Below are 24,952 nucleotides of genomic sequence, written 5' to 3'. Positions count from 1 at the left end.
CGTGGCAGGCACACAGAGCACGTGGCATTGCACACAGCATGTGGCATGGCACACACAGCACACGGCATGCACACAGAGCACGTGGCATTGCACACAGCATGTGGCGTTGCATACACACAGCACACGGCATGCACATAGAGCACGTGGCATTGCATGCAGCATGTGGCATGGCACACACACAGCACACGGCATGCACATAGAGCACGTGGCATTGCACACACAGCACACGGCATGCACGTAGAGCATGTGGCATTGCACGCAGCATGTGGCATTGCACACGGACAGCATACGGCATGCACACATGCAGCACGTGGCATTGTACGCAGCACGTAGCATTGCACATACAGCACACAGCATGCACACATGCAGCACATGGCATTGCACGCACAGCACTGCACAGCACACAGCACACAGCATGCATACGTGCAGCACATGGCATTGCACACGCTGCACAGCACACGGCATGCATACACGCAGCACATGGCATTGCACACACAGCACACTGTATAGCACGCGCTCAGCACGCTGCATGGCACAGCACAGCATGCAAACACAGCACGCTGCATGGCGCACAGCACACAGCAAAGCACACAGTACGCAGCATGCACACACACAGCACGCTGCACGGCACACGCATAGCATGCAGCATAGCACACATAGAGCGTGCTGCGTAGCACAGCACGCTGCAGGCACACACACAGCACGCTGTGTAGCACACGCAGCATGGTGCAGGCACGCAGAGCACACTGCATGGCACACAGCACGCTGCATAGCACATGGCAGGCGTACACATAGCGCAGCGCATAGCACACGGCATGCACACACAGAGCACCGGGCGCACACGGCACGCGGCACACACACAGCACAGCATGCCAGCACACAGCACACGGCATGGCAGGGCCACGCGGCAAGTGGGTGCCGCTGGCAAGGACAGCTAGAGCTGGAGGCATGTTGCTGCCCCGGCCCTGTTGTGCCAGCAGTAACACGCGCCCTGGCGCCCCAGCCTTTAGCAGCAGCTTCCTGCTCCGTTTCAGCCCGGTCTCTCCTCTTCCTGCTCTGCTGCCACCTCGCAGCCCCACGCAGGCAATGCTCCCGGCAGGCCACCGGCCCTGCATAGTGCCCACATGCAATACCCTCCCGTGCAGTGCCCCCTATACAGCACCCCCCGTGCAATGCCCTCATGCAATGCTCCCTATATAGTGCCCCCCTACAATACCCTTGTGTAATGCCCCCTATACAGCACCCCCATGCAATACGCCCTGTGTAATGCTGCTGTGCAATGCCCCCTATACAGTACCCCCACGCAACACCCCCTGTGCAATACCCCCATGCAATGCCCCCTATAGAGCACCCCCATGCAATACCCCCCTGTGCAATGTCCCCATGCAGTGGCTCCTGTAGAGTGTCTCCATGCAATACCTCCTATAGAGCGCCCCTATGCAATACCCCCCATGCAATGCCCCCTATAGAGTGCTCCCGTGCAAAGCCCCCATGCAATACCCCCGTGCAAAACCCTGTGCAATGCCCCCTATACAGCACCCCGTGCAATAGTCCCATGTGATGCCCCCTGTAGAGCGCCCCCATGCAATACCTGCCATGCCATACCCCCCATGCAATACCCCCCATGCAATACCCCTGTAGAGTGCCCCCACGCAATACTCCCCATGCAATGCCTCCTGTACAGTGCCCCCATGCAATACCCCATGCAATGCCCCCTGTAGCACACCCATGCAACACCCCCATGCAATACTCCCCGTGCAATGCCCTCTGTACTGCGCCCCTGTGCAATACCCCCCCATGCCATACCCCCATGCAATGCCCCCTGTAGAGCGCCCCCATGCAATACCCCCATGCAATACCCCTGTGCAATGCCCCCTGTACAGAGCCCCCTGTGCAATATTCCCTGTGCAATACCCCCATGCAATGCCCCCTGTAGAGCATCCCCATGCAATACCCCCATGCAATACCCCTGTGCAATGCCCCCTGTACAGCGCCCCTGTGCAATATTCCCTGTGCAATACCCCCATGCAATACCCCCTGTAGAGCGCCCCCATGCAATACCCCCATGCAATACCCCCTGTAAGGCACCCCCATGCAATACTCCCATGTGATGCCCCCTGTAGAGCGCCCCCATGCAATACCCCCCTTGCAACACCCCATGCAAGGCCGCTATACAGCACCCCCACACAATACCCCCCTTGCAATACCCCATGCAAGGCCCCTATAGAGCACTGCCATGCAATACCCCTCTTGCAATACCCCATGCAAGGCCCCTATAGAGTGCCCCCCGTGCAATACCCCCATGCAATACCCCCCTGTGCAATACTCCCTGTGCAATACTCCCCGTGCAACACCCCTATAGAGTGCCCCCATGCAATACCCCCTGTGCAATACCCCCCATGCAACACCCCTATAGGGTGCCCCCATGCAATACCCCCTGTGCAATACCCCCCGTGCAACACCCCTATAGAGTGCCCCCATGCAATACTCCCCGTGCAACACCCCTATAGAGTGCCCCCATGCAATACCCCCCGTGCAATACCCCCCGTGCAATACCCCCTGTGCAATACCCCCCGTGCAACACCCCTACAGGGTGCCCCCATGCAATACTCCCCGTGCAATACCCCTCCCCCGTTACATCGCGCCTGGCCCCGCGCGGCCCCGCCCCTGCCCCGCGAGGCCCCGCCCCTCCCGGCGAGGCCCCGCCCCCCGCGCGCGCGGCCGGCCCCGCCCCAGCAGCCATGTCGGCGGCGGCGGCGGCGGCGCGCAGACGCCGGGCGGTCGGGGCGGCCGAGGCGGCCGGGGCGGCCCCCGCGGGAGCCCCCGGGCCCGGCGATGCGCAGCGGGGCATGGCGCCGCCGCCGGGCCTCAGCGTCTGCCTCCGCCTCCTGGCCGCCGCCTTCTACGGCCTCAGCTCCTTCCTCATCGTCGTCCTCAACAAGAGCGTCCTCACCGCCTACGGGTACGGCTGCCGCGGCCTGCGCCCGCCCCGGCCCCCCCCCCCCCAAATCCCGGCCCCCTCCCCCGAAATCTGCCCCTCCAAATCTGGGCTCCCCTTCAGATCTAGGCTTCCCTCTCCCCTCCCCCCCGTCCCCAAAATCTGGGCCCCCTCCTCCCTGAATCTAGGCCCCCTCCCCATCCTCAAAGTCTGCCCCCCCCCCCAAAATCTGGGCTCCCCCCTCCCCAAATCTGGGTCCCCCCTCCCCAAATCTGGGCTCCCCGTGCTCAAAATCTGGGCCCCCCCCCGAATTTGGGCTCCTGATCCTCAAAATCTGGGCCCCCCCCACCCCAGAATCTGGGCCCCCCTTTCCCAAAATCTGGGCCCCCTTTTCCCAAAATCTGGGCTCCCCCCATCCCCAAAATCTGGGCCCCCCTGCGAATCTGGGCTCCCCCCATCCCCAAAATCTGGGCTTCACATGCTCACAATCTGCCTCCCCCCAAAATCTGCCCCCCCCCTGTCCCCTGAATCTGGGCCCCCCCCGCAAATCTGGGCTCCCCCCTGTCCCCACAGTCTGTGCCCCCATCCCCAAAATCTGCCCCCCCCCCCCCGAATCTGGGCTCCCCATCCTCAAAATCTGGACCCTCCCCTCCCCAAATCTGGACTCCTTGTTCCCAAAATCTGCTTCCCCCCTTCCCCGGGATCCCCTGAGGGAGTTTCCCCCCACTCTGGCATGGGAACCCCCCCCCCCTGCTTTGGGGCCGGGCACCCCCTTGCATGCCCCCTGCCCCCAGCACATTGGGGCTGTGCTCCCCCGGCACCCCTCTGCATCCCCCCCCCCCCAGCCGTGGGGCTTGTCGGTGGTGGGGGGCAGCTTGGGGGTGCGTGCTGTGCGGCGGTGCCCCCCGCGGCTGATGTCTGCTCTCTGCCCGCAGGTTCCCGTCCTCGCTGTGCGTGGGGCTGGGCCAGGTGAGTGCGAGCGAGCCCCCCACCCCGTCCCCCATCCCCCCCCACCCCCCCCCCAAAGCGCCGCGGGGGCTGGCGGCGGCGCTCACCCTCTGCTCCCCCCGCAGATGCTGGCCACGGTGGCGGTGCTCCGGGCGGGCAAGGCGCTGCGGGTGGTCACGTTCCCCGACTTCGACCGGCACATACCTCGACGGGTAAGGGAGCTCCAGCTCGCCCCCCCGCCGCCGTGGCTTCCTCCCTCCGCGGGCGAGAAGCGCCTTTCTTTAATGCAAAAAGCCCTTTAAAACGCGGTGTGCGCCCTGTCCCGGGCGGTGCGGTTTGCCTCCCCCTCGGCGGCACGTAATGCTGGCCAGCGTGGCCCTTCCCGTGTCTATAGACTGCGTTTGCACCCTGCCTGCTGCCATCCCCATGATTGCAGGCTGGTTAACGCTAGCAGCGCTGCAGGCGCGGCGGACCTGGAAGGGAGCGCGCGACGGAGGTGTAACGTGGTCCGTTAGCTGCGCTTACAGCCCCGGGGCAGGCGTGAGCGCTCTCTGCCCGTGCGCCCCGTCCCTGAGGAAGCGCACGGGGCTGCCTGCGGCCGGGACGTGCCGGCCGGCTGGGTGCACGCGTGGGGCGCCTGGCCCTTTCCCGGCAGGGGCTGTTCTCTCCAAGAGCAGAATTCCTGTTGTTCTGCAGAGGTTTCTTGCACGACATGAAACGCGTCTTTCAGCAAAGGGGCATGTGTGTGCGCACGATGTTTGTGCTCATTGCCCTGGTAACGCCGATTCTGTATGGGAAACCTCTGACCGTGTCAGAGCTGTGCTGTGCGCGCTGGGGAACCTGAATATGTGTGTATGTGAAAATTTCCATTTCAGGATGGAAAGAATTATATATATGTATAAATTATACATATAATTATTGTTACTTTTTGGTTAGTTCTCTCTCTGCCTTCAATTGTTCACTAAGTGTTATCCGTCTTAAAATTTTCCAGACGTTTCCTCTACCTCTTCTGTACTTTGGGAACCAGATCACAGGACTGTTCAGCACAAAGAAACTGAAGTATGGATTACTTTTATCTATTGGAGGGGGCTATAATGTTGTGATGAGCATCACCTATATGCACTAATGTCTCGTGCCTGTGGCACTGCTGGGGGATAACTGCTGCGAGCGTGAGTGGCTGCAGGTGGGTCCCACCGCCTCGCCTGGGGGTTTCCTCGCTCCGCCAGGCTCACGAGGTGCCCCATCTGGCCCCAAATCCCTGGCTTTGAAGCAAAGGCCTCCCTGGAATGGAGGAGGTTTGGTATGCAGAGGATTCAGGGTGGGGAGGGAGGCTGCGTATAACCCCCAGCTGGAGGAGACCTTGCTTTGGGAGAGCACAGTGCGGTCTGTGCTCCTCGCTTATGTGTAATATCTGCAGCGGTATCTCGAGGTAAACACGGTCAGCAGTGTGTGACGTGATTGCCTTCTACAGGCCGAAGGCTTAAATCTTACAATTTCAAATTATTGCTTTGGGGAATAAGGAACCTGCTTATGGGAGTTTGGTGGGAGATGGTGATTTCCTCCTGAGGACTTTTTGCTGTCTGGTCTCTACCTTGGCACGAATTCAAGGTGTTGCTGCAGGAGCAACTGTGGACTGTTAAGTTGCATTGTTGTAGCACTGGGAGGGAAACCCTTTTATCTTAAATCTCCTCTTTGCAGCCTGCCAATGTTTACAGTCCTGCGAAGGTTCTCCATCCTGTTTACAATGTTTGCTGAAGGATTTTTACTCAAGTGAGTCTTTCCAACTTTTTTCCAAAACTATCAATGAAAGATACTGTCTGTAGTTATGAAAGTCTTAAGATGTTGAAATGGCATGCCATATTTTAGAAAGCTTTTGCGCGTCAGGCTCTTTTGGCTCTAAGCTAGGTTTTAGAAATGTGGGTCGGTAGAGGAAATGGATATGCAGTAATGTGTTATTTATTACAGTAACCTACCTTGATTTGCACGATCTTTTCCTTAGCCGAAAAAGAGATGGGTGAGATGAAGTGCGATATGTAACTGCGAAGCAAAGGGGAACGTGGTTGTGCTCTCCCTGTTCTTGCAGCGGTGCGAGTTTGATGTGTGCTGTGTGCACGTGCTGCGTGCCACATGCTGGGCGCAGTTAATTCCCAGCAGCAGAGGGTGTTGTGTATGTTGGCAGCGCTTCGTGGGGCACCTAGCTGGGTGCCCCAGTCCGTCCCCACGCCGCTGCTGCGATGCCTGGGCTTGTCCCGACAGCAAACGCCGCTGCGAGCGCAGCGGTGCTGGGCTGAATCCTTCTTGTGGTAGGTAGAGTTGTAGCACTCAAACTTGCACCTCATCAGTGCTAACCTTAATAAAAAACAAAAACAAAAAATCCCCAAAAAACACACCCTACACACAAAGATAATTGTCTAAAAATTTTGTTTTTATTTGCTGTTTCTGTTACGTTTTCCCTACCGCCCACCCAGTATGTGATGTGACTAAATGCTTTCCCCTACCTGCTTGGAATACTTTAATGATGACTTAACTGCGTTTATGAATGATAGCAGTGTTCTTGTTTGTATTTTTTTGTCAGGAAGAAATTTTCTTGGAGTATTCAGATGACAGTATTTGCAATGATAATTGGTGCGTTTGTAGCTGCTAGGTAAGCCTTCAGATTTATTATCCTTTCAGCTTTATTACTTGCTGCTTTGTTCGGTGTCTCTGAAATGGCCCGTGTGCTGGCTAGCCAACAAAGCTGCTGAAAACTCACTAAAATGTAATACTCGGAGGCCTTTCAGTGGTGAAATCTTGGCAGCGTGTTCTGGTGTATGTGCTGTTAACAAAATAGCTGAAGCTCTCTTAAAAATATCTTGTGATCCTTTGATGAAAATTGCTAGAGCAAAGCTTTGAATTTCTTCACTGGGATAAGGTGAAGAGAGTATCACATTATGTCCCAAGAAGAGCGTGAGTAAATGATGGCTTCCCCGCTCCCCCTTTCAGACATACTCTGTAATAGGAAAGAATGTTTTCCAGACTCGGATCCCAGTCCTTCCTTGCATGATTAACTCTTTCTGACAAAAGGTGGAAAAAACCTTTCAAGTGTCACAGTCTGCACAGTTTAAAAAAATCTTACTTATTTTTTTCCTTTCCTAGTGCTGACTTGGCATTTGATTTGGAAGGATATATTTTTATCCTTATTAACGATGCCTTAACAGCTGCAAATGGTGCCTATGTAAAACAGAAGCTGGATTCAAAGGTAGGCTGACGTTCACTTTCGTGTCTGGCATTTCAGTATTGCACTTTTTTGACATAACTCTCCCGTTGCGTGCTGGTGTTTGCACCTGGGCTCACCAGCAGTGGGACTGGTGCGGCCCAGCGGGTGCAGCCTTGGGTGGGAAGGGGTAATACTCAGCTTCGGTGGGCTGAGCCACCATGTTGCATGCCTGCTCAGATGCTTTAAGGTGCTCCGTGTTCCCTGGTGCCTCCCGTTCGGAGGCTAAACACGCCATTCTTTCCCACTTTAACTAAAAGTACGCTTTCATGGATTTTAACACTAGAAGTTATAATTTGGTGTCATGGTGAATACAGGGGCTGTGGCTTCAAATGGCTTTCATGGTCTCATTCTTTATTTCTTGGGAAGAGCGGCATGGTTTTGTTGTGTAGGAGGAAGAAGATTGCGTGAACAGTGAAGGACTTACTATTATTTTTTTAATTCATATCCTCAGTGCACTTCTGCAGTAGGAGCTGGAGAAGAAATAGTATTCCAAACTAAACATGCCGTTGTGTTTCTTGTTCTGGGTGCGTTGCCTAGCGCTGCCATTGCCGTTCTACATAGGCCTAATGCTGGAAGAACCCGAAACTGCTAGGAAGTGATATCATTGCAATTTCTGTGGTCCCAGAGCACTGCCACCCCCATCCCTCTCTCGAAATCTCTTGTCCAAAAGATTTGGTAATACTGCTGTGCTGTTCTTGGTGTTGGTATTGCCAAACGGTGCTGGCTGTGGCTGTTGTGAGCCCCTGGGTATGATTGCACTCCACTGTGACAGCCAAGAAACTGCGTTTTGGTTCATGATAATGCTTCAAGCTTGCTGGCCTAGTCTGATTTCTGGCCTTATCTCATAGACAAACTATGAGGGGAAATCCAGTGTGTTGTGAAGTTTGCTGTAGGTGCCGTTTTTCCGTTTCCCGCACCCTCCTGGGAAAGCTGTGTTTCGGCATTGGGGTGCCTCTCCGAAGGCTGCCCGAATGTTCTGGCTGCGGGCATGGAAAGTCCCAAATTGTTTGCCACAGTGCAGGGAAGCCCACTGAATTGGGGGTCTGGTTGCAATTAGTACACCTGAATTATTTGGCTCAGTTTGCCCTGGTGTCTGGAGATGTGGCCAATGGAAAGCATTTGCTAGAAACATTAGATGACCAAATACTATTTGGTTTTTGTCTCTAAATTCCTGACCAAATTGTCATCTTGGGCCTGTGAAATTTTACTGTGTGCCTCTGCTTTTAGGAGGAAGTAACTGGGGACTTGTTAGCAATGCAGTTTCCAAAGAGCCTCTCGAGCAGAACTTGGTCTAATGTTCTAAAGTGCTGTAGAAATAGTCTCCCGCTTTATAAAAACCCTGCAACTCCTCTGTCTCTGTGAATCCCGCATGGATTTAGCTCATGAGACCTGGTCTTCAGTAGCAACATGAATAAAGTTCTGTGTTTTGTTTAGAGCCAACTTAAATGCACAGATGTTTCCTATTTCTAGGAGCTGGGGAAATATGGTCTGCTATATTACAATGCACTGTTTATGATACTTCCCACCTTGATCATTGCCTATTTCACCGGAGATGCGCAAAAGGTAGGAATCTTATCCCAAAAAAAGCAAAATACTCAGTGGCACGATACCTTTTGGGCAAAATGTATCGTTCTGTATTGCTTAGAAGAACGTTTTGCTAACACATACTTTTCTGTAACTTACCTTTTTTACATAAAATAGCAAATATTCAGAATGTGAAATTGATAAATACTTCATTATCCCCAACTTGTAAACGAATACTAGATAACATCTACTGGATCAGTTTAGGGCAGAGGATGATCTGAGGACAGGTTGTGTGCAAACAGGAGAGAACAAGTGAAATTGGAATAAAAAGTTAATGCAAGTTCTGCTTGCTTTAGATCCACAGAATTGCTTCATTAAAGCATTTTCGTAATGCTTGAGGAATGGAGAAGTGTGAGAAGAATAAATTAAACCAAGCGTTATTTAAAACAAAAGTTAGTACTTCTGGAACAAATGAGTCTTGTCAGACGTCCTTCTGTTTTTCCCTTTTACTTATGTTGACTTGCTCTAAAGGTCACTGGTTTGCCCAGACTGTCTCATCGGCATATCTCATTTATCTGTAGTTCAGTACACTCAAAATTTAAAAGTGGACTTGGAGCTAACTTTTGTGCAATTATGCTTGATTTCTTCTACTGACCAACAAGAGGATTCGCGTTCCGTAACCGCACAAGCTGACTTCTCTTGGAAAAAGAAGCTCTTTAGCCCTTTAACAACAAACTGTTGAAATTGGGAGGTGCTGTGTGTTGCCCACCCAGACTAACATGGGTAACTGCTGTTGGTGCTAGTGCCAGTCGCAGCAGTCCCTGCTCGGGGCGTCCAAGGTGATGCCTGGAGTGTTAGACGGGGAGGGCTTGTGCTTTGCTGTGCACCGGTCCCAACAGCGTCTTCCTCATTAGGAGCTTAGTGTCAAGGTGACAAGTTCTGGTCAGCCACCACTAAGATAATGAGCTGCGATTACGTGACGAGAAGCAAGTGTAGGTTAAGAAGATAGCCTCCTCTTTATGGAGGGTGGCTCAGCTGGAATATATTTGGGGATAATGTGCTCATTTATAAACAGGAGCTGGTGGACAAGGAGCAGAATGTTGCTCTGTGCTGCACTGTGGAGCCTCTGTTCAGCCCATATAGAAATCTCCTCTTACCATTTTTTTCTGAATAAACTTCTCTCTCTCTTCCCCCCCCGCCCCGAACAAGCTCTTGGCAGTTGAAAGCAAACAAAGATGTGTCTGTTGAACTTACTACCAGGAAATTCAACATTTGCAGCGTTATGAAAAACAGTCTTTTGAAATGTGTGTAGCTAAATTGTCTCTTGCAAAGCATATAACCACAGTGTGTGTTGGAAATTCTTCCCTGGATTAACAGAACGAGGCAGGAGAGCAAAAAGCGTGGTCTCTGGGGAGGGGGTGGCAGCCAGTCCTGGAGAGAGGTGCAGGAGGAGCTGCATCTTTGTGCAGCGGCATCAGCCAGACAAGAAGATTGCAGAGCAGGGGATAACGTTACTAGTTTTGCTTTGGAAAAGCTCCCCTACCACTAGAGCCTATAGATTTGTTAAATCTAGTAGTTCACTAACAAGCATCACAGGTAACGATATCTTGCCGTGCCTCGTTTTACAAGAGGCGGAAATGACTGTGGTGATGAATGCAAGCAAAATAATAATCATGATCGTGAAGGGAGTTTATAAAGGGCCTGCAGGCCAGTCCCCTCCAGGCTTGTGTTTCATGCCCTGTTAGAAAGCACCCTTCCAAGTAGTCTGTTGTGTAGGGGCCCTGGCCGCGGCTCTGCCTGCCTCTGCTTTGCATGGGTTTGCTCCTTCTGCCAGACTTTGCAGCCCGTGCTGACCTCTGCTCGCCTGTGGCCGGCTGCCAGCAGTTTACATGGGATCCTGGGTGTATTTCGCAGCCCACGCGCTGTCTGCTCTATCTTGGCTGAGCTCAGCTACCGCTAGCAGCAGACCTGGTTGCTGCTTAGATGAGCTGCAGACATGCTAAGCCTGGCCCTGAAATGCTTGAGCACTGTGCAGTGTTGCTGGGGGAGCCTGGCATTTCATTAGACCTCTTCACCGCCTTACCTGTGCGGTGCTGAATACTTCTCCAGCTCCGGTTAGGGGCTGTGCGTTCAAGTTTCGGAATTATCTTCAGGTTTGTGCAGCTGCTGTGCTTAGTATGGAAGCTCCATGTCAAACGGTTTCTCAATCAGGAAGTTTCTGGCATCAGACTACTGATAAAATGCCCGAAGTCACTCGGTATGCAGCTGTTGTCATCTGGATTGCTGCTCTTCCTGTTAGGGAAGATGTATGCTGAGAAGCTTTTAAGTTCCTTTAGTGGTTATGTAAGATGTGTGAAACTTGTTCATGTGCTCTTCTAAAAATTCAGTGTTAGAGTTCATGGAAAAACTCAAAGAATTTGACCTCCGATCTAACCTTACTTTACAGTGTGTAAAGGGGGACGTGTGGTAATTATTTTGAAATGGAAAATTCCTGCACTAGGCAGAAGCAAGCTAGAGCTAAATAGCGCTGTGCTAGTAGGGCAAGATGTCATGTGCTGCCGGATTTCAGCTAACAAGATTAAACCAAGCCAAGCATCAGTGCAGTGCTTCCGCGCCCAGCAAAACCAGCTCTCAGCAGTGCAGGTCAGGTAGGCAAACGAGTAGTCAAAAGAGATGAAATGGAGGCAAACACAAGTAGGCAAGCTTAAGCACCAGTTTAAGGACGTTCAGCAGATTAGTGCACTGCTAATGGATTTGGCTACTTCTAAATATTTAAGGGACTCAAATAATTCCAGTAACTTTCTCATAGCAGCTTTCTAGCTGTGAAGTCTTTCACAGTGATAAAGCAAAGCTGTTCCTCTTGGTTTGAAGGAGAATTCCTGACACTTACAGAGCTGTGCTCATACCACGTCTCTCCTGTGGATGAGTAGGATTTGTGAAGTGGCAGGGGTGGCACCTAGCAGGCTTTCTCTCTCCAGCACAGTCCCGTTGCGACTCTCCAGTTGTATTCTGCGTACGATATTGTTCCCTGCCATGCGGGGAGATGAGGCACTAGACCAGCCTTCGCCCGCTTCTGGCCTCATTTCCTTCTTCCCTGTCCCCCTTACAAACTGCATCTCCTGTTGGTGGAGTTTTGTAGGTCAGCCACAAACGTGACACTGGTTTAAAAAAAAAAAAAAATTGAGTTCAACTGAACTAAGTGTAAACTTTCTTTAAAAAACAAACAGCGACACTGAAAAAACCATCACCACCAAAAACCCCCAAGATGAAAATTCCCACTTCATTTCTAATGCATACAGCAGCGTCTCTAGGAGCTAAGGTCCCCTTGAACTTGATGTATAAGCCTCACTGCTTCACTAATCCTTTTCCCCAGCAAGTTGATGGAGAATGTCTGTCCTTGCTGGGCAGTGCTGACTTTGGAGTCTCATCCAGCCCCCAGTGGCATAACACAGGGCTTTGGAGCCCCTGTGGTCCCAGTGAGCCAAGCTGTGGAGCGTGCTTATGGCGCGTGTGCCCCACCAGTGTTGCAAACAGCCTTTCAGCCATATCATGGTATAGGGAAACCAAAACACCTCTTGTTCTTCACGCTTTCCTAGTGACATAAGGAGAGTTTTGACCAGCCAGCCAGATGCGTTTGCTACAGGGATGTCACTTGTATGTCATCCCTGGTAACTTTCTGAAATGTGCGGAGGTCGGATCCCAAGAGCAAGCACAAGCCTCTCTACTGCTTTGCTTGCGTTGAGAAGCAATGAAGTGTTATATCAACAGCTGTGCTTTTTTGAGTGTTCGCCCCTACCCTCCCAAATTCTTAACATATGTCGACTTCTAATGTCCTAGAGTGTCTACAGCTCTATGAATTACAGCCAGGCCAGCTTCAGAGCCCTGTCAGGGTCTACCTGTGTTTCAGTTACTTTGCTCTGAACTTGGATGTAGCTGGAAAACTAGGATGCTCTTGGAACCGGCTTCCATGAGATGCTCGGTGTTGCATGTGGTTCTGGTTCATAAAAACACTGCCAACCTTTTAAACTGTGGTCTTACTGTGGTCTTATCACAGTCTTACTGACACCGTTGTGGTTCCCAGGACGGTAATTCTGGATTGTAGCCGTCTAGGAAACGCCTTTCCTGCCTCCTCTTCCTTGTATGGGCTCCTTGGGCTTTATTCCCCACTTTTTCCAGGAGGGTTTTGCTCTCTGCTGGGATGCTGGGCTGGGGGCCGTGGATCAGGAGGTGATGCCGGTGTGGGTGGATGGCCGAGGGTAGCCTGTGCTGGCTTTTTGCTGCTGAGCCGGGACAGCTGCAGTTCAGGGTTGGGTTCTTCTCTCGGCTGTGGGTTATTGCGTTTCCCTCGCCTCTGAGGCTGGCTGTGTTCGTTTCAGGCAATGGAGTACAAAGGCTGGGCGGACACACTCTTCGTCGTACAGTTTACGCTGTCGTGTATAATGGGGTAAGGATTTGCTCCTCGCTGTCCCCCCCTCCCTGCGGAGTGTTTTCCCTGCCTTTCGCCCCAGCCCCGCGGCAGGGGCTGCCCAGGCTAAAGCTGGCCCTTGCGCGAGCGGTCCCTCGGGGATGGCGAGGTGGCGGGGAGCCCCTGTGCAAAAGGGTCATCTCCATTTGCCCAGTAATTAACTCTTCTGAAAAGCTTGACTAAGAGCACTAATAGAGTTAATTCTAGTGCTGGCAAGAATGGTTACCTGCTGCTGCAAAGAAATTTCTTCCTCGGGCTTATCTGAAGAATTAGCCTGAAAGTGCTGCTCATGGCTCTCATCTGCTGGGTGGCCTCCAGATCCCTTCTCTGTCGAGTGGTGGAGACCATCAGTGAGATCTGCAGCTCAGCAGGGGGGATATGCGCTCCCCTTGAAACAAAAATATTTTGGCGGCCTCAGCAGCTCTGGGAGGGGGGGGAAGTCTTTATTCCCGATGAGGACAAAATTTCTGAAAGCTGTGTTTCCTACTCCGCTGCAGTGCAGGTTTCATCACAAAAAATACTCTAGGAAAGAGAGCAAGAGATTAAAAGAGTAATTGCAGTGTAATAAATGTGTCTTGAAGTCTGAATGTCGAGTCTTTCTCCTGCAGGTTTATTTTGATGTACTCCACGGTTCTTTGCACTCAGTATAATTCTGCTCTTACAACTACAATAGTTGGCTGCATTAAGGTAAGTGGTGTTCTCTGCCCTGAAGGTCACTGCTGGGGCAAGTGCTGTAGTAATTACTTGTACCTCTTATTAAACAGATGCTTTAGCCGTTGGAGCGTGAGTAAATTGAATTTTTGTGACGTGCATGGCAGCTTGGCACCATCGGTCCTTCAGTTTTGCATGGTCTCCAGGCCTTTTTCTCTGGGCTGGCCAGGCGCGTGCACGCGCTGTCTCTGGCGAGGCATCCAGGAAGCCTTCCCCTTCTGCACGTCTCTCGTACAGCATCGCTATAGGGTCCTCCCTGTCTACGTATGTCATCCCAGCGCTGTCGTGTGTCAAAAGCCTTGAGCAACCCTGGTGGCGGTCACAGCCTCCTTGCTTTGCCTTTTCACGGCCAGGTGCTGCCCTGCCTCCAGCACTGCTGCTGTTGCCTTGCTCTTGCATGTGCCGCAGCCTCGGCCCTGCCGTCGTCATGCATGAGGTGGGAACGTGCTGCTTCGTGCGCGCAGATATCCTGGCTTCTCTTCTGCAGCATCTCACAGAGCAAATGCTGAAGCGGTTGAAGAAGGCTCTAGCGGCCTTTGCTACATGCTGCATTCACAGGAGGGAAAGTGGAGGATGGTTTTAATGTGATCTTTGGCTATCTTGGGATAAGCAGTAGGCTTTGTGGAGTTCACGTAACATAAGATATTAAACTTAAAGATGCTAACTTCTTAACCTGACTGTTCTAAAAAAATATCTGTGTATACGGTAGAGGCGTGCCAAGAGCGAAGTCAGGCTCGGATGGCTAGCGTTTCTGGCGTTAGTAATGCTCCGCAGAGCGTTCCCGGGGTCAGCGGTGCTGAAGCACAGAGGCGCAGCGCTGGTGCTCATGGTAGTGAAAGGTGGTGTAGTGCAAGCAGCCCGCAGAAACCACCGTTCAATGGTATCTGATAACATGTGTGTGTAATGCCTCCGGATTATCTGTATCTGGCTTTGCTTATGTTTGCTCATGATAGCACCAAGCAGCTGTGCGTGGCACTAACTGCGCTTAGTACTTGTAGCTTGTCCTGGGCTAACGAACTGCAAATGCCTGGAAACAGCCAAGGTCCTTCAGGTCACCTAGTGCATAGACCGAACGAGCTGGTCGCATAAACAGACCGTAACGCTGCCGAGCTTTGCGTTGTTTTCCTGCCACCTGTGAGCTGCTCTTCAAGGAGGATTCGGCCTCCTCTCTTCGGTGGAATCAGTGCAGAAAACATGGAAACTTACACTCTTGTGCCTAAAATCTTGTTCTGTTTCAGAATATTTTAATAACCTATATTGGGATGGTTTTTGGAGGAGACTATATTTTTACATGGACAAACTTCATTGGTCTAAATATCAGGTAAGAACTTCAAGTGTTTGTGGTTACTCGTTACGATTTACAAGTGAACATTGCTGTGAAACTGAAATGCTTTGACTGGTTAAACGCTCCTTTCAAAAAAAAAATGACGGAATTTGATTTTTCAAGTAGAATTGCAATTTTCAATTGAGCATGGCAGGAGGAACAGCAGCAAAGTTAGTGTCTGACTTGAGATGGAGTGAGTCCTGATCCTGCTGTTACCCACGCTTGGGAATGACCTGCTGAGGAAAATGCATCTGCCAATTTATGTATGCAGATATTTGCTGATTTTTTTTGGGGGGGGGGGGGGGGGGGTTGTTTGATTGTTTTTAGGAAAGTAGAAAATAGAGGTGGGGAATAAAATAGAAAATTTCGAGGCAATAAATTCCCATTCTACGAGAATACGTTGAGACCACGTAAAGGAAAGTTGCTTCCTGTATGGCACTTAGAGGCTGCGGGGGAGGAAGGCTCCTTTTTGTTTTTGCATTTTTACTGCTGAAACGGCAGTGCTTCTGCAGGATAAATGATCGCACGTTTCTCAATGTAACTTTTGAAAAAGGCAAATGTGCAGAGCTTTTCCTGGGGTGCTCTCAGGAGTGCGCTCGGCAAACACCCCGTTGGTGCCGGGGGGCTGCTTGGTGTCGGTGCCACCGCAGAGGAAAGCTGGTGCAACGCTGGCCAAGTTTCCCTGGGCTCCAGTGAATCCGAGCGCTGCTTTTAGCTCTGCTCAGGCTCTGTGTTTGCAGCTCAAATTACCTGACGCTTCCAAACAGACTTGGTGCTGTTTTAAAGCCAGGAGAACGTGCAGGCATGTTTTAGCAGCAACCTTGGGCTGTTTTCCAAGTTGCATGTTTGAACCATATAATTGAAGGTAGCAAAAGAAAATACTTTTTATTATTCCTACTATTTTTTATTTCAGTACAGTTTTTAGGACAGTCTCCTTTCTGTACTGGTGTGTATTTCTGTGTTGAAAAGTTTCCTTATTCTTCCCATGTTCTTCAGGATGATTTTAGTGATGGAGCACATCCAGTAATATAATAGGAACTCAGAATATTAAGCACTTGGCTGTGAATTAAACAAAGCGTATGGTCTTAGGAGGAAAACTTAGAATTTTCTAGCAAATTGAAGCTTGCAGCTGACACTGGACCGTTGGTTGGTCCTCCCATGTGTTTGACTCGTCTTTGGCAACCAGTGTTTTGGAAGTGTCTGGCTATTAATAGGGTCTGGCAGGCCGACCGAGCAGGCTGCAGTAAGCGTCCTGGTGCAGAAGCCTTGCTTCAGACCTGCCTCTTCACCAGGCTCTTGAGGCTCGGTTTATACCGTTAAAAACAGAAGGGACGCTGCTTGTAAATGCATTGGAATATGCAGAATACTGTTTTTTACTAACAGCTGGAGTTTTGATGTTTGTGTGCGTCCGTTCATTCTTGTACCTAAAAACGTGTTTTGCAGTATTGCTGGAAGCCTGGTGTATTCCTATATCACTTTTACAGAAGAGCAAATGAACAAGCCACCTGAAGCTGGCATCAAGATGGACATTAAAGGAAAAAGCTCTGTGTGACCAGGGGAAATGCTTTTTTGGAAAGCAAACTCTTTTTGTTCAACTGATCACTGGCAGAATACAGTAAGAAATTTGGGGTGTCTGCTATGGAGTAATGTTGGTACTCGTAATTTGCACAATCTAGATTGCTGCCTTTAAAAATTACTGGAAAGATGCATTTAAGGATACATCTAATTGAGTGTGATTATGAGGAATTCTTGGGTTTTTAATTATGCTGAAATTGGGCTGTAGAGACATGCACAGGTGGGGTAAACGTTTGAATTTCAGAGGATTGGATGAATTTTGGGAGGACTGTACCGTGAACATCGTTGGCTGTGTTTTTGCTCTGTACGAGAATCCGTGATACATCGTCAGTTACAGCTTAGCCTGCGTCCGAGTTGCGGTTGCGGTGCAGCGAAGAGGTCCTGGGCAGCTAATTCTGGCATTAGCTGCGTTCAGCGATTTGTCCCAGCTCTTCCCCTTGTGCTCAGCGAAAGGCAGGCGCGCGGGGAGGGCCCCGAGCCCTGTCGGAGGAGGGCAGGGAGGGCTCCCGCCCCATGTAGGAGCAGACCTAGGTCCCGAAACCAGAGAGATGGTGCCAAGGCGTCGCGGCGCTGCCTCCGGGCCGCCGCTCTGAGCGCGCAGCGGGTCGCCCTTCGTCGTGGCGAAAGAGCTGAGCTCGTGGGCGCGATGCCGCAAGAGGCGGGCGCCCCGGTCCCGGCCGGCGGTGGCCCCGCGCGGGACAGAAGAGCTCGGGATCCCGGGGGATCCTGCCAGGCGGCGGCACCGCGTCCCACCGGCCACCCTCAGGCCAGAAGATCCCGTGCGGACGCAGGGCTGCCTTTCCTGCCCTTGTTTCCCTGCAGCTCCCTTCCGCCTCTGCTGTGCTTTGTATGCACAAAAGCAGGAACACAGAAACTCAGCGCTTGGTTTTTTTGTTTGTTTGTTTGTTTTTAGGGAGTCAGTACTTAGCCGTGTTGCGGGTTCATGGCTGGTGAGCCAGCCGCGGTCTGCAGCGACGAGCTCCTCGGCGAGGCCGAGGGAGGCGCGTGCTTCGCGACGGCGGCCGCTCGCTGCGGCGCCGAGCGCGCTTCGCTTTACCGCCGTCCTGCTGACGCAATCCTGACGTTTTAGCTTTGTCCGGGTCCCATCCTGCGGTTTGCTTTCGATGTAGTCAAGTTCCTTTGGAGCTGTTGAAGGAATGGGATTTTTAATGTGTCCGGCAGCGCTGACTGATTTTTGCAGCACTTCTGTCTAGGTCTCGCCCTTGGATTGTCTGTTGGTTTAAAAAAAGAAATGCTTATAATTTTGGAAAAATGGTTTTGTTTTTTTTTTCCGGTAAAACTATATATTTGTGTTTATTTTTTTCTATATTTTAGTCACTAGGGAAAAGGCTTTTATAGACGATATAATTTGCTTCTGGAAGGTATTCGCTTAAAAAGTAAGCGTGGTGCTTAGACAAGCTGTATTTATTGGAGTCCTTTATATGTAACTTTACCCGTAACCGAGAACTTCTGTCCTAGTTGTGCAAAAACTTAATATACCGCGGTAAAGAGATGGTGCGAATCTGCTGGCCGCTCCAGAGTCCTGGCTCTTGGGTCGTTTTGGCTAAATAAGCTAAAGTTAAAATGCACCTTTCCCGTCCCGTCCTGGCGAGGAGGGCTCCCGCTTGCCCGCGCGCTGCTTAGCCCGTGTTTTAAAACAAATACGCGGCGAGGCAGAGCTGATACCCTTTGTAGAGTGGCTTTTTCAAAAAAAACTTTAAAGCTTGTTTCTACTTGAGCAAGACAAGGTTATTGAAGAAGCGATGGACCTGATGGTTCAGTACCGGAGCCGGTAACTTGGACATACGCTCTCGGCTCGCGTCAGTGCTTGCTCAGGCCGCCGGGTCTGGAGGGATTTCTGCCCGTCTGTCCCCATCGTCCCTTGCAGGGGGCGGCCGGGGCTGCTCTGTGTCCGCTGCCTGCCCGGTCTCCTTCGGGAAGCCGCACTTTCCTGTCTCCTTCCTTTCCCTCAGTTCCTCTCACCTGCAGAACTACAAAATGGGTTGGATTTCTGGCTTTTCTAGGCAATTCCTTTACGTGGTGTTGGAGGAGAGCTGGATTGTTGCTTCCTGTTCTTTGCCAAAGCTCTGAGTGAGCAGGAGAAACCAGCCCCAGGTCCTCGCTCTTGGTCGCCCTGGCACCCGCCTGGGCCTGACCACAGCGGTCCCCAGCGCGGAGGGGGTGAAACAAAGCCGCTGGGGCCCTCTGGGCCTGTCCCGTTACCGCCTCATCTCCGTGCGGGTCCTCTCCCGGGTTAGGCTGCCCTCGTTCTTTACCCGTGCTCCCCACGCAGAGGAGTCGCCATCGGAAAGCCCGGAGGGGACCGATGGTCTGCCCGAGACAGCTGGTTTTATAGCAGAAAGGGCAGAAAACCCCACACCTTCCAGGAGAGAACGGTGCAGGGCTCTCCCTGAATCTCCCAGGACCGGTGGGAGAGGAGACCAGAAGAAAAAAAACCTGTTGTGTTTTCTCAGATCTTGCAGACAACGAAACTCCCACTGTAGAAAAGGGAAACCTTATGCCAGGTTACTTCAATGTACTTACTTACAAATTTGGGTTTTTGAGCTGGCTGTAAAATTACTTAAGCTTGTTTTCTTTTCCCTTCTTGGCACCACTACGTATAAAAGCGAAGATGTGGCCCTGTGTTTTGGGAGTGATTCGATGCTAAACGGGTTTCACCAGCTGAGGGATTTCGTCTCTGTTACGCATCCAGTAGCACTAATGTAACTGGAGGTCCTCTAAGTTGGTGCTTCCTTCTGTCGTCTTTGCCAAGAACAAAGCTCATGCAGATGGCCCCTTGCTCATATTGGAGAACGGGTCTGAGAATGTTTTTTTTTCTTCCCTTCCTTTAGATTCCTAAGTAAGTTTTAATAAAAGTCTGGACTTACTTACTTACTTAAAAATCAGTTGCAGAGAAGCCCTGTCCATAGGGGAAGAGATGATAAATGGTTTGTGCTGAACGGAAGAGTGAGAGCTACCTGCCCATCAGCGGCAAACATCAGTCGTAGTTCACGCACGTAATTCCCTTGGTGCGTCAGAGCAGAGTGACATCAGCCCTCCTTGCGGGGCTTTGTGGTGGGCCCAGGGGAAGCAACAGTGCAGCTCTCCTCCACTTGGCAAGTGTGACATCAGTAACCGCTCCCAAGGGCACCGTATCCTGGAGTTACAATTTGGCTGTGTCTTGGGTCAGCTCCCGGCCAGCCCGGCTGCAGGGGCCTGTGCCAACCTCGGGGGCAAACGAGCGGCCAGGAGCGTCACGCTGGCTCGTCTCCGGCCCCGGAGCGGTCGCTGGCGAGGAAGCCCAGGGCTTCCTTCGTCCCCCAGCGACCCTCGGGCCCGGTTTTAATTTGGTGCAGTATTGGAGCAAATCACCAAGTCTTTGAGCCAAGCTGATGTAACCTTGTCACTTGCTTGACCGCAATCTTTTGAAATTATTTTTGAATCTTGTTTGTTTGCTTGTAACTGTGCTGAGGCATTTGCAGTCAGGATGTTGGTTATGATGTCAAGAGCTTCGGGTTTTTTAAAAATTTTTAAATCTACTGGCTAGATTTTATTGTCCAAATGGTTAAAAATATTTTTAAAGCTTATTTTGTTTGTAAACGCGCACACTTTAGTGCCAAGGTCTGGATGGTATTGTATACACTGGGAAAGTAGAGTTCATACAACAGTATTTTCTATGCTATTAATCTACTTAAATTTTTGTTTTTCTATATCAACTCTATTTACAAAATTATGATAGTAGTGATTAAAAGGATGACCTTTTTTATTTGAATGTATGGCAGGCTTTATATGTAAGTCAATAATGATAGCAAAAAAGAACTTTATGTGCCTATGTATTTTTGTACTGGCTTCAAATAAACTGATAAGGGTTTCCTCCTAACAACTTGTCTGCTGCATTTAATTCTGCCAGCATGATGTGGCTGCCCGTTGCCTTCGAGTGGCAAGAGCGTAAAGGGCTGATGACCAAGTTAGTGAGACTAAATCCAACGCGATGCGCGGTAGCGTGTTTGTGATACCACTTTTGGTTGTCGTCTGATGCAGGGCAGCAGCAGGAGGAGGGCGACGCAGCTCTGTCAGGTTTTTCAGCTTTAATTATTCTTTGGAGAAGGGGAGAGGGAAATCCCGCAGTGCAGAAATAATGCTTAGCCAAAATCAGTCGCTTTCCTTTTTCTCCAGCTAGCCTGAATTGTTAGGGTTTTTTTTTAAATGCATATGGAAGGGAAGAAACAAACCTCACCCCACTCCAAGAGGTCCTTGGTACCTGTCTTGGAGGTACCCCTGCGTCGAAACTGCAGGCAACGCAGCTGCAGCTCAAAAGGCAAAAGTCCCTGTCGGCAGGCTGCACGCAGAGCTGGGATGAACTGGGTTAGAGTGGGAGCAGGGGAGAAACAGTCAACACAGCTGAGCAGCTGCCCCAGCTGAGGGATTTCCACAACATTTCGCACCCTCCAAGAAAGCAGCACTCCCCCCCCTCACGCAACCTTCCCCTTCTGCTTGTATTTTACAGGAAGAAAGAAACAGTTCAAAGAACTGTCAGACTGTTTAATCATGAAAGTTTTTTTTTTTTTCCCTTTTCCCTAAGTTCATCAAAGCAGTAACGGAGTTACTACCATACTGCCGCAACAAGATAGTTTCTTCACATCATGTATAAGCAGAACTACTCTACCCCGTGTTTTCATCAAAAAAAACTCAGTAATTTTTTTATGCAGACAATATGTTTAAAAAAATATTTTAATAAGCTTTTTCAGAATTGCAGACAGGGAATGGGGGTAAAAGAAGGGAATTACTAACAGTGCAAAATTACTATGCGTGGAAAAAATGTATAAAAACTAATTTGTAATTTTTTTTAATATCACTTTAAATCCTTTATAAAGCCCAACAAAGATTGTTCTGCTGAACTGTTTTCAATGCAGGCTGCACTCTTAAAGCACTTCATGGAAACAGGACACCTGATCCAGCTGGAAACATCACGATAGTGCTTGAAAACTACACGTTACATGCAAGCTGCTGTCTTCTTCAAGGCAGTTTGGAAGCATGTTCAAACGTTCCTGGGCTCCAAACTATACTGAATGCTTTTAAAAACAAAATCAAATTTACTATATTTCTAGATTTTTAAATAGTTCTAGTAGTGCAATGACTTATCAAGTTATAGTGGCTGTATTTTTGAAGAACGTGAATGAAGTCTTGTATAAAACATCCTGCATAAACGAAATGTAAATTATAATTAAATATTCTTAACGTCTAGCTGAGCGTTACATATTGGTCGATTATGGAATGTCAGGTCTCTTCTAGGTATCACCCAAAAAAAAAAAAAAAGGTAAAATTAAAAAAAAAAACAAAGCAACATTCCTGAAAATATAGACAGTGCTGTATTTTACACACAAGCCTGAGACAGTTTACTTACTTATAAACATTCCTATAATTTTTTTGGAAGTATTTCCAACTTGCAAACAAAAAACTGCATAAAATAAAACTGAAAATAAGACTTTCACTGTAAAGATTCTTAGAAACACTGCACTACCCTCGTGCCGAAGTGCTCTGCCGACCGTCTTTGATATAAGGCTGTGATACTTTGGATATTAAACAAAACAGATTTAAATTTTAACAGTGACCTCTTCCTAAAGTAATCACTCAACAAGATTAATGCAGATTAACAAGTCTTACGTCTGTGCCTCTCCACAGAAGTTGCCATCCAATTCTAGGAAGATGTCCACTTTCTCCTGTCGGCTGAGCCAGTAAAACAAATCATTCAAAGCATTTCTGGGAACAGCAGGTTAATACACTCCAGTAACTAAACATGTGGATGGAGCTATACCAGATCTGGAGCATTTGGCTCACTAATGACTCTGAAGTCCCAGTACATGTAGTTAGAAGAACAAAACAAAACAACCCCTTTGCCTTTTTCTCTTTTTTTTTGTCAAGTTGATACATTAGTTTCAAACCATATGGCCATACATTTAAAACCGGAATCCTGAATCTCATATAAACTTTAAGATCATTTAAGTAAAAATAACCAATTAAAAATTAACAGCACACTTATAAGCCACAGAAGGAGAAGATAAGTTTATAAATTATACAGATAGAACATTTTTTCCTATTTTTAATATAGAGGCATATGTAGCTGTGGCTTATAGAACAAGTTAAAACATTGGTATAAAAATCTTTCTACTTCATGGCTGTAACCCCTACTTCAACAGCTTTCACATCAGAGTAGTGAGAAGGTGAGTATAAACACATCCCTCCCCCATTCAAAGAGCTTTAGTTCCTAGGACTTAATCTTAAAATAGATACCCATAACTACTCCCATCTCTTACATACATGCACGTTTATATACTGAATGTATGTATATGCGTGCGCGCACACACACACACAAATAGATACACGTGTGTGTGTGTGTGTGTATGCATGCTGTACCACATATTTATATGCAATGTTTCTGCTCCCACTGAAATACCCATTCAGGCAAGGTCCATTAGTTTCCAGAAATTCAAGATCAGGCACCAGCTAACCAGTTGCACATCCATTTCTAACCTGTACAGCCAGAATCACTCAACCCATTTCCTATCCTTTCTGTGCTCAATGATGAAATGCAGAGGATGTACTGAAAATAAATCCATGAATAATCTCATACCTGATCTCGGTGAACAAGGTTTAGTAAATTCAAGCATTTGGCTGACATGAAATTTATCTGAGCTCAAAAATAAAATGAGAAAATGTATAATGAAAGCAAGAAAATTTGTGCAATGCAAGCATCATGCTTAACAAATTCTAAGCATCGCTATTTGCCATAGAACAGAAATATGAAGTCAGATTTTCAAAATAATGTGACTTCTAACCATTCTTGATATTAATGGTTTACTGTTTTCTGAGGAGAAAATAGCATGGTGGTGAATAATAAGCTTTTTTTTTTTTTAGATTGGATTGGTTTGGTTTAGGTTTCTTTTTTTAGAAAAGACTTTAGCAAAATAAAATGAAGCTGACATTAGACTCAGGATATCAATTCTCTCATAAAAGTTTACCAACTGTACAAGTTAAGAAAATTATACAAGCTTTTGTTTTAAGAAAGGACAGTTCAATCAAGACATAAGTACTGTAAAAATCTTTCAAAGGCTACAAAGAAATCTGGAAAAATACAGAATGTATTTCTTTAGCCCAGATAAGAATATGGAAAGACATCATTGATGTCAACAATTTTACATATACAAACCTGACTTGGTTTATTTATTTACGTTTTAAAACTTCTATATATAAAAATAGTTGTGCTCATAACTTTCAGGATTCATAAGGGTTCCTTAACAATGGGATAACACTTTTCCCCTTAAAATGAATAAAAGTCTTCATGCCCACTCTGATGCATGTTTTCGAATTCTGTATTTCATTTTAACTTCCTGCAACCAATTGAAATTTGAACCAGCTCACTGATTCAAATAGGATGCTTTGTTCAGTTGTACAATGCTTAAACAGTGTATAGAAACAGAAGTTCCTTTAATGTATTAGGCTAAGAGTTTTTTCGCACAAATTCACTGATTTGTTTCTCAAATATTTTTAAGAGCCTCAATGTTCCCAAAACTACAGCTGACAGCTCTGAGAAACAGAATATTCTACTGCTGCTTTTCAGCACTGAAAAACAAATAATCAGATCTTAAGAGCCAACCAAAAGGTATTAGAAAAATCTCAACAGATTGTTTTATGGTACCGGATTTTGTAAGGTAACCCATCAACCCTGAAAATTGTAGACACCCAAAATTTACTCCAAGGAATAAAATCAGCTCCTATTAGTCAGTCATCCAAAGTTTCTAGTTCTTCAAGCTTCCCATGTGAGTTTGCTTCTTGGAAGACCTCTGAAGAACCAGGACTCTCTTTTCCATTGCTGTTAATTCTTCTTCTTTTTAGAGGTCTTTCATTTTTATCTTCAAAATCATTTTCATTTCTTGAAGTCGAATGAGCAATTTTAGGGTCAACGGAAAGGTTTTCTGTTTCATACCCATTTGTATCCTGATCCGTGTGAGGTGTTTTCTTACCACTGGTAGGTCCATTTACATGCAATCCTTCAATCTTTGCTTCATCTTTATTTGGTATCTCACCCGGCCCGTTAGTGGACACCCCTGCATTACCGAAACACACAGTCAGAAACAGAACAAAACCGTGAGCAATAACAAAACCATAAGCAATCTGTAGTACGTCAATAAACGCAGAAGTTTAACTAGTCCC

General features: G+C 48.7%; 2 protein-coding genes across 5 annotated transcripts in view; one reads left to right on the top strand and one right to left on the bottom strand.

Annotated features, from left to right (window-relative positions):
- Window positions 1-2,772: 2,772 nt before the first annotated feature.
- SLC35D1 (solute carrier family 35 member D1) lies at window positions 2,773-18,174 on the top strand. The gene is made up of 12 exons (XM_068953486.1): window positions 2,773-2,962; window positions 3,874-3,907; window positions 4,012-4,098; window positions 4,878-4,945; window positions 5,585-5,656; window positions 6,462-6,530; window positions 7,022-7,124; window positions 8,613-8,705; window positions 13,043-13,110; window positions 13,740-13,818; window positions 15,081-15,163; window positions 16,610-18,174. The coding sequence occupies exons 1-12, from the start codon at window positions 2,850-2,852 to the stop codon at window positions 16,716-16,718; spliced, it is 978 nt and encodes a 325-aa protein (XP_068809587.1). The 5' UTR covers window positions 2,773-2,849; the 3' UTR covers window positions 16,719-18,174.
- A 3,280-nt stretch (window positions 18,175-21,454) lies between these two features.
- Window positions 21,455-24,952, bottom strand: part of MIER1 (MIER1 transcriptional regulator) — a 44,119-nt gene continuing 40,621 nt past the window's right edge. For all 4 annotated transcript variants that reach the window (XM_068953485.1, XM_068953484.1, XM_068953482.1 and 1 more), the window contains one exon: window positions 21,455-24,846. In XM_068953485.1, coding sequence (XP_068809586.1) covers window positions 24,521-24,846 — 326 coding nt within the window. In that variant the 3' untranslated portion in view covers window positions 21,455-24,520. The remainder of the gene's footprint in view (window positions 24,847-24,952) is intronic.

Source organism: Struthio camelus, chromosome 8, assembly GCF_040807025.1.
Source record: "Struthio camelus isolate bStrCam1 chromosome 8, bStrCam1.hap1, whole genome shotgun sequence".
In the NCBI taxonomy this organism is placed as follows: Eukaryota; Metazoa; Chordata; class Aves; order Struthioniformes; family Struthionidae; genus Struthio; species Struthio camelus.
The sequence above is the reverse complement of the archived record's forward strand: the minus strand, read 5'-3'. Positions and strand labels throughout refer to the sequence as shown.

Bases quoted from the DNA above. Each gene is read 5' to 3' on its own strand.
- SLC35D1 (XM_068953486.1), top strand. From the start codon at position 2,850: ATGGCGCCGCCGCCGGGCCTCAGCGTCTGCCTCCGCCTCCTGGCCGCC. The intron at 5,657-6,461 runs GTGAGTCTTTCC...TTTTTTTGTCAG, and splicing joins GCTGAAGGATTTTTACTCAA to GAAGAAATTTTCTTGGAGTA. The intron at 13,111-13,739 runs GTAAGGATTTGC...TTTCTCCTGCAG, and splicing joins ACGCTGTCGTGTATAATGGG to GTTTATTTTGATGTACTCCA.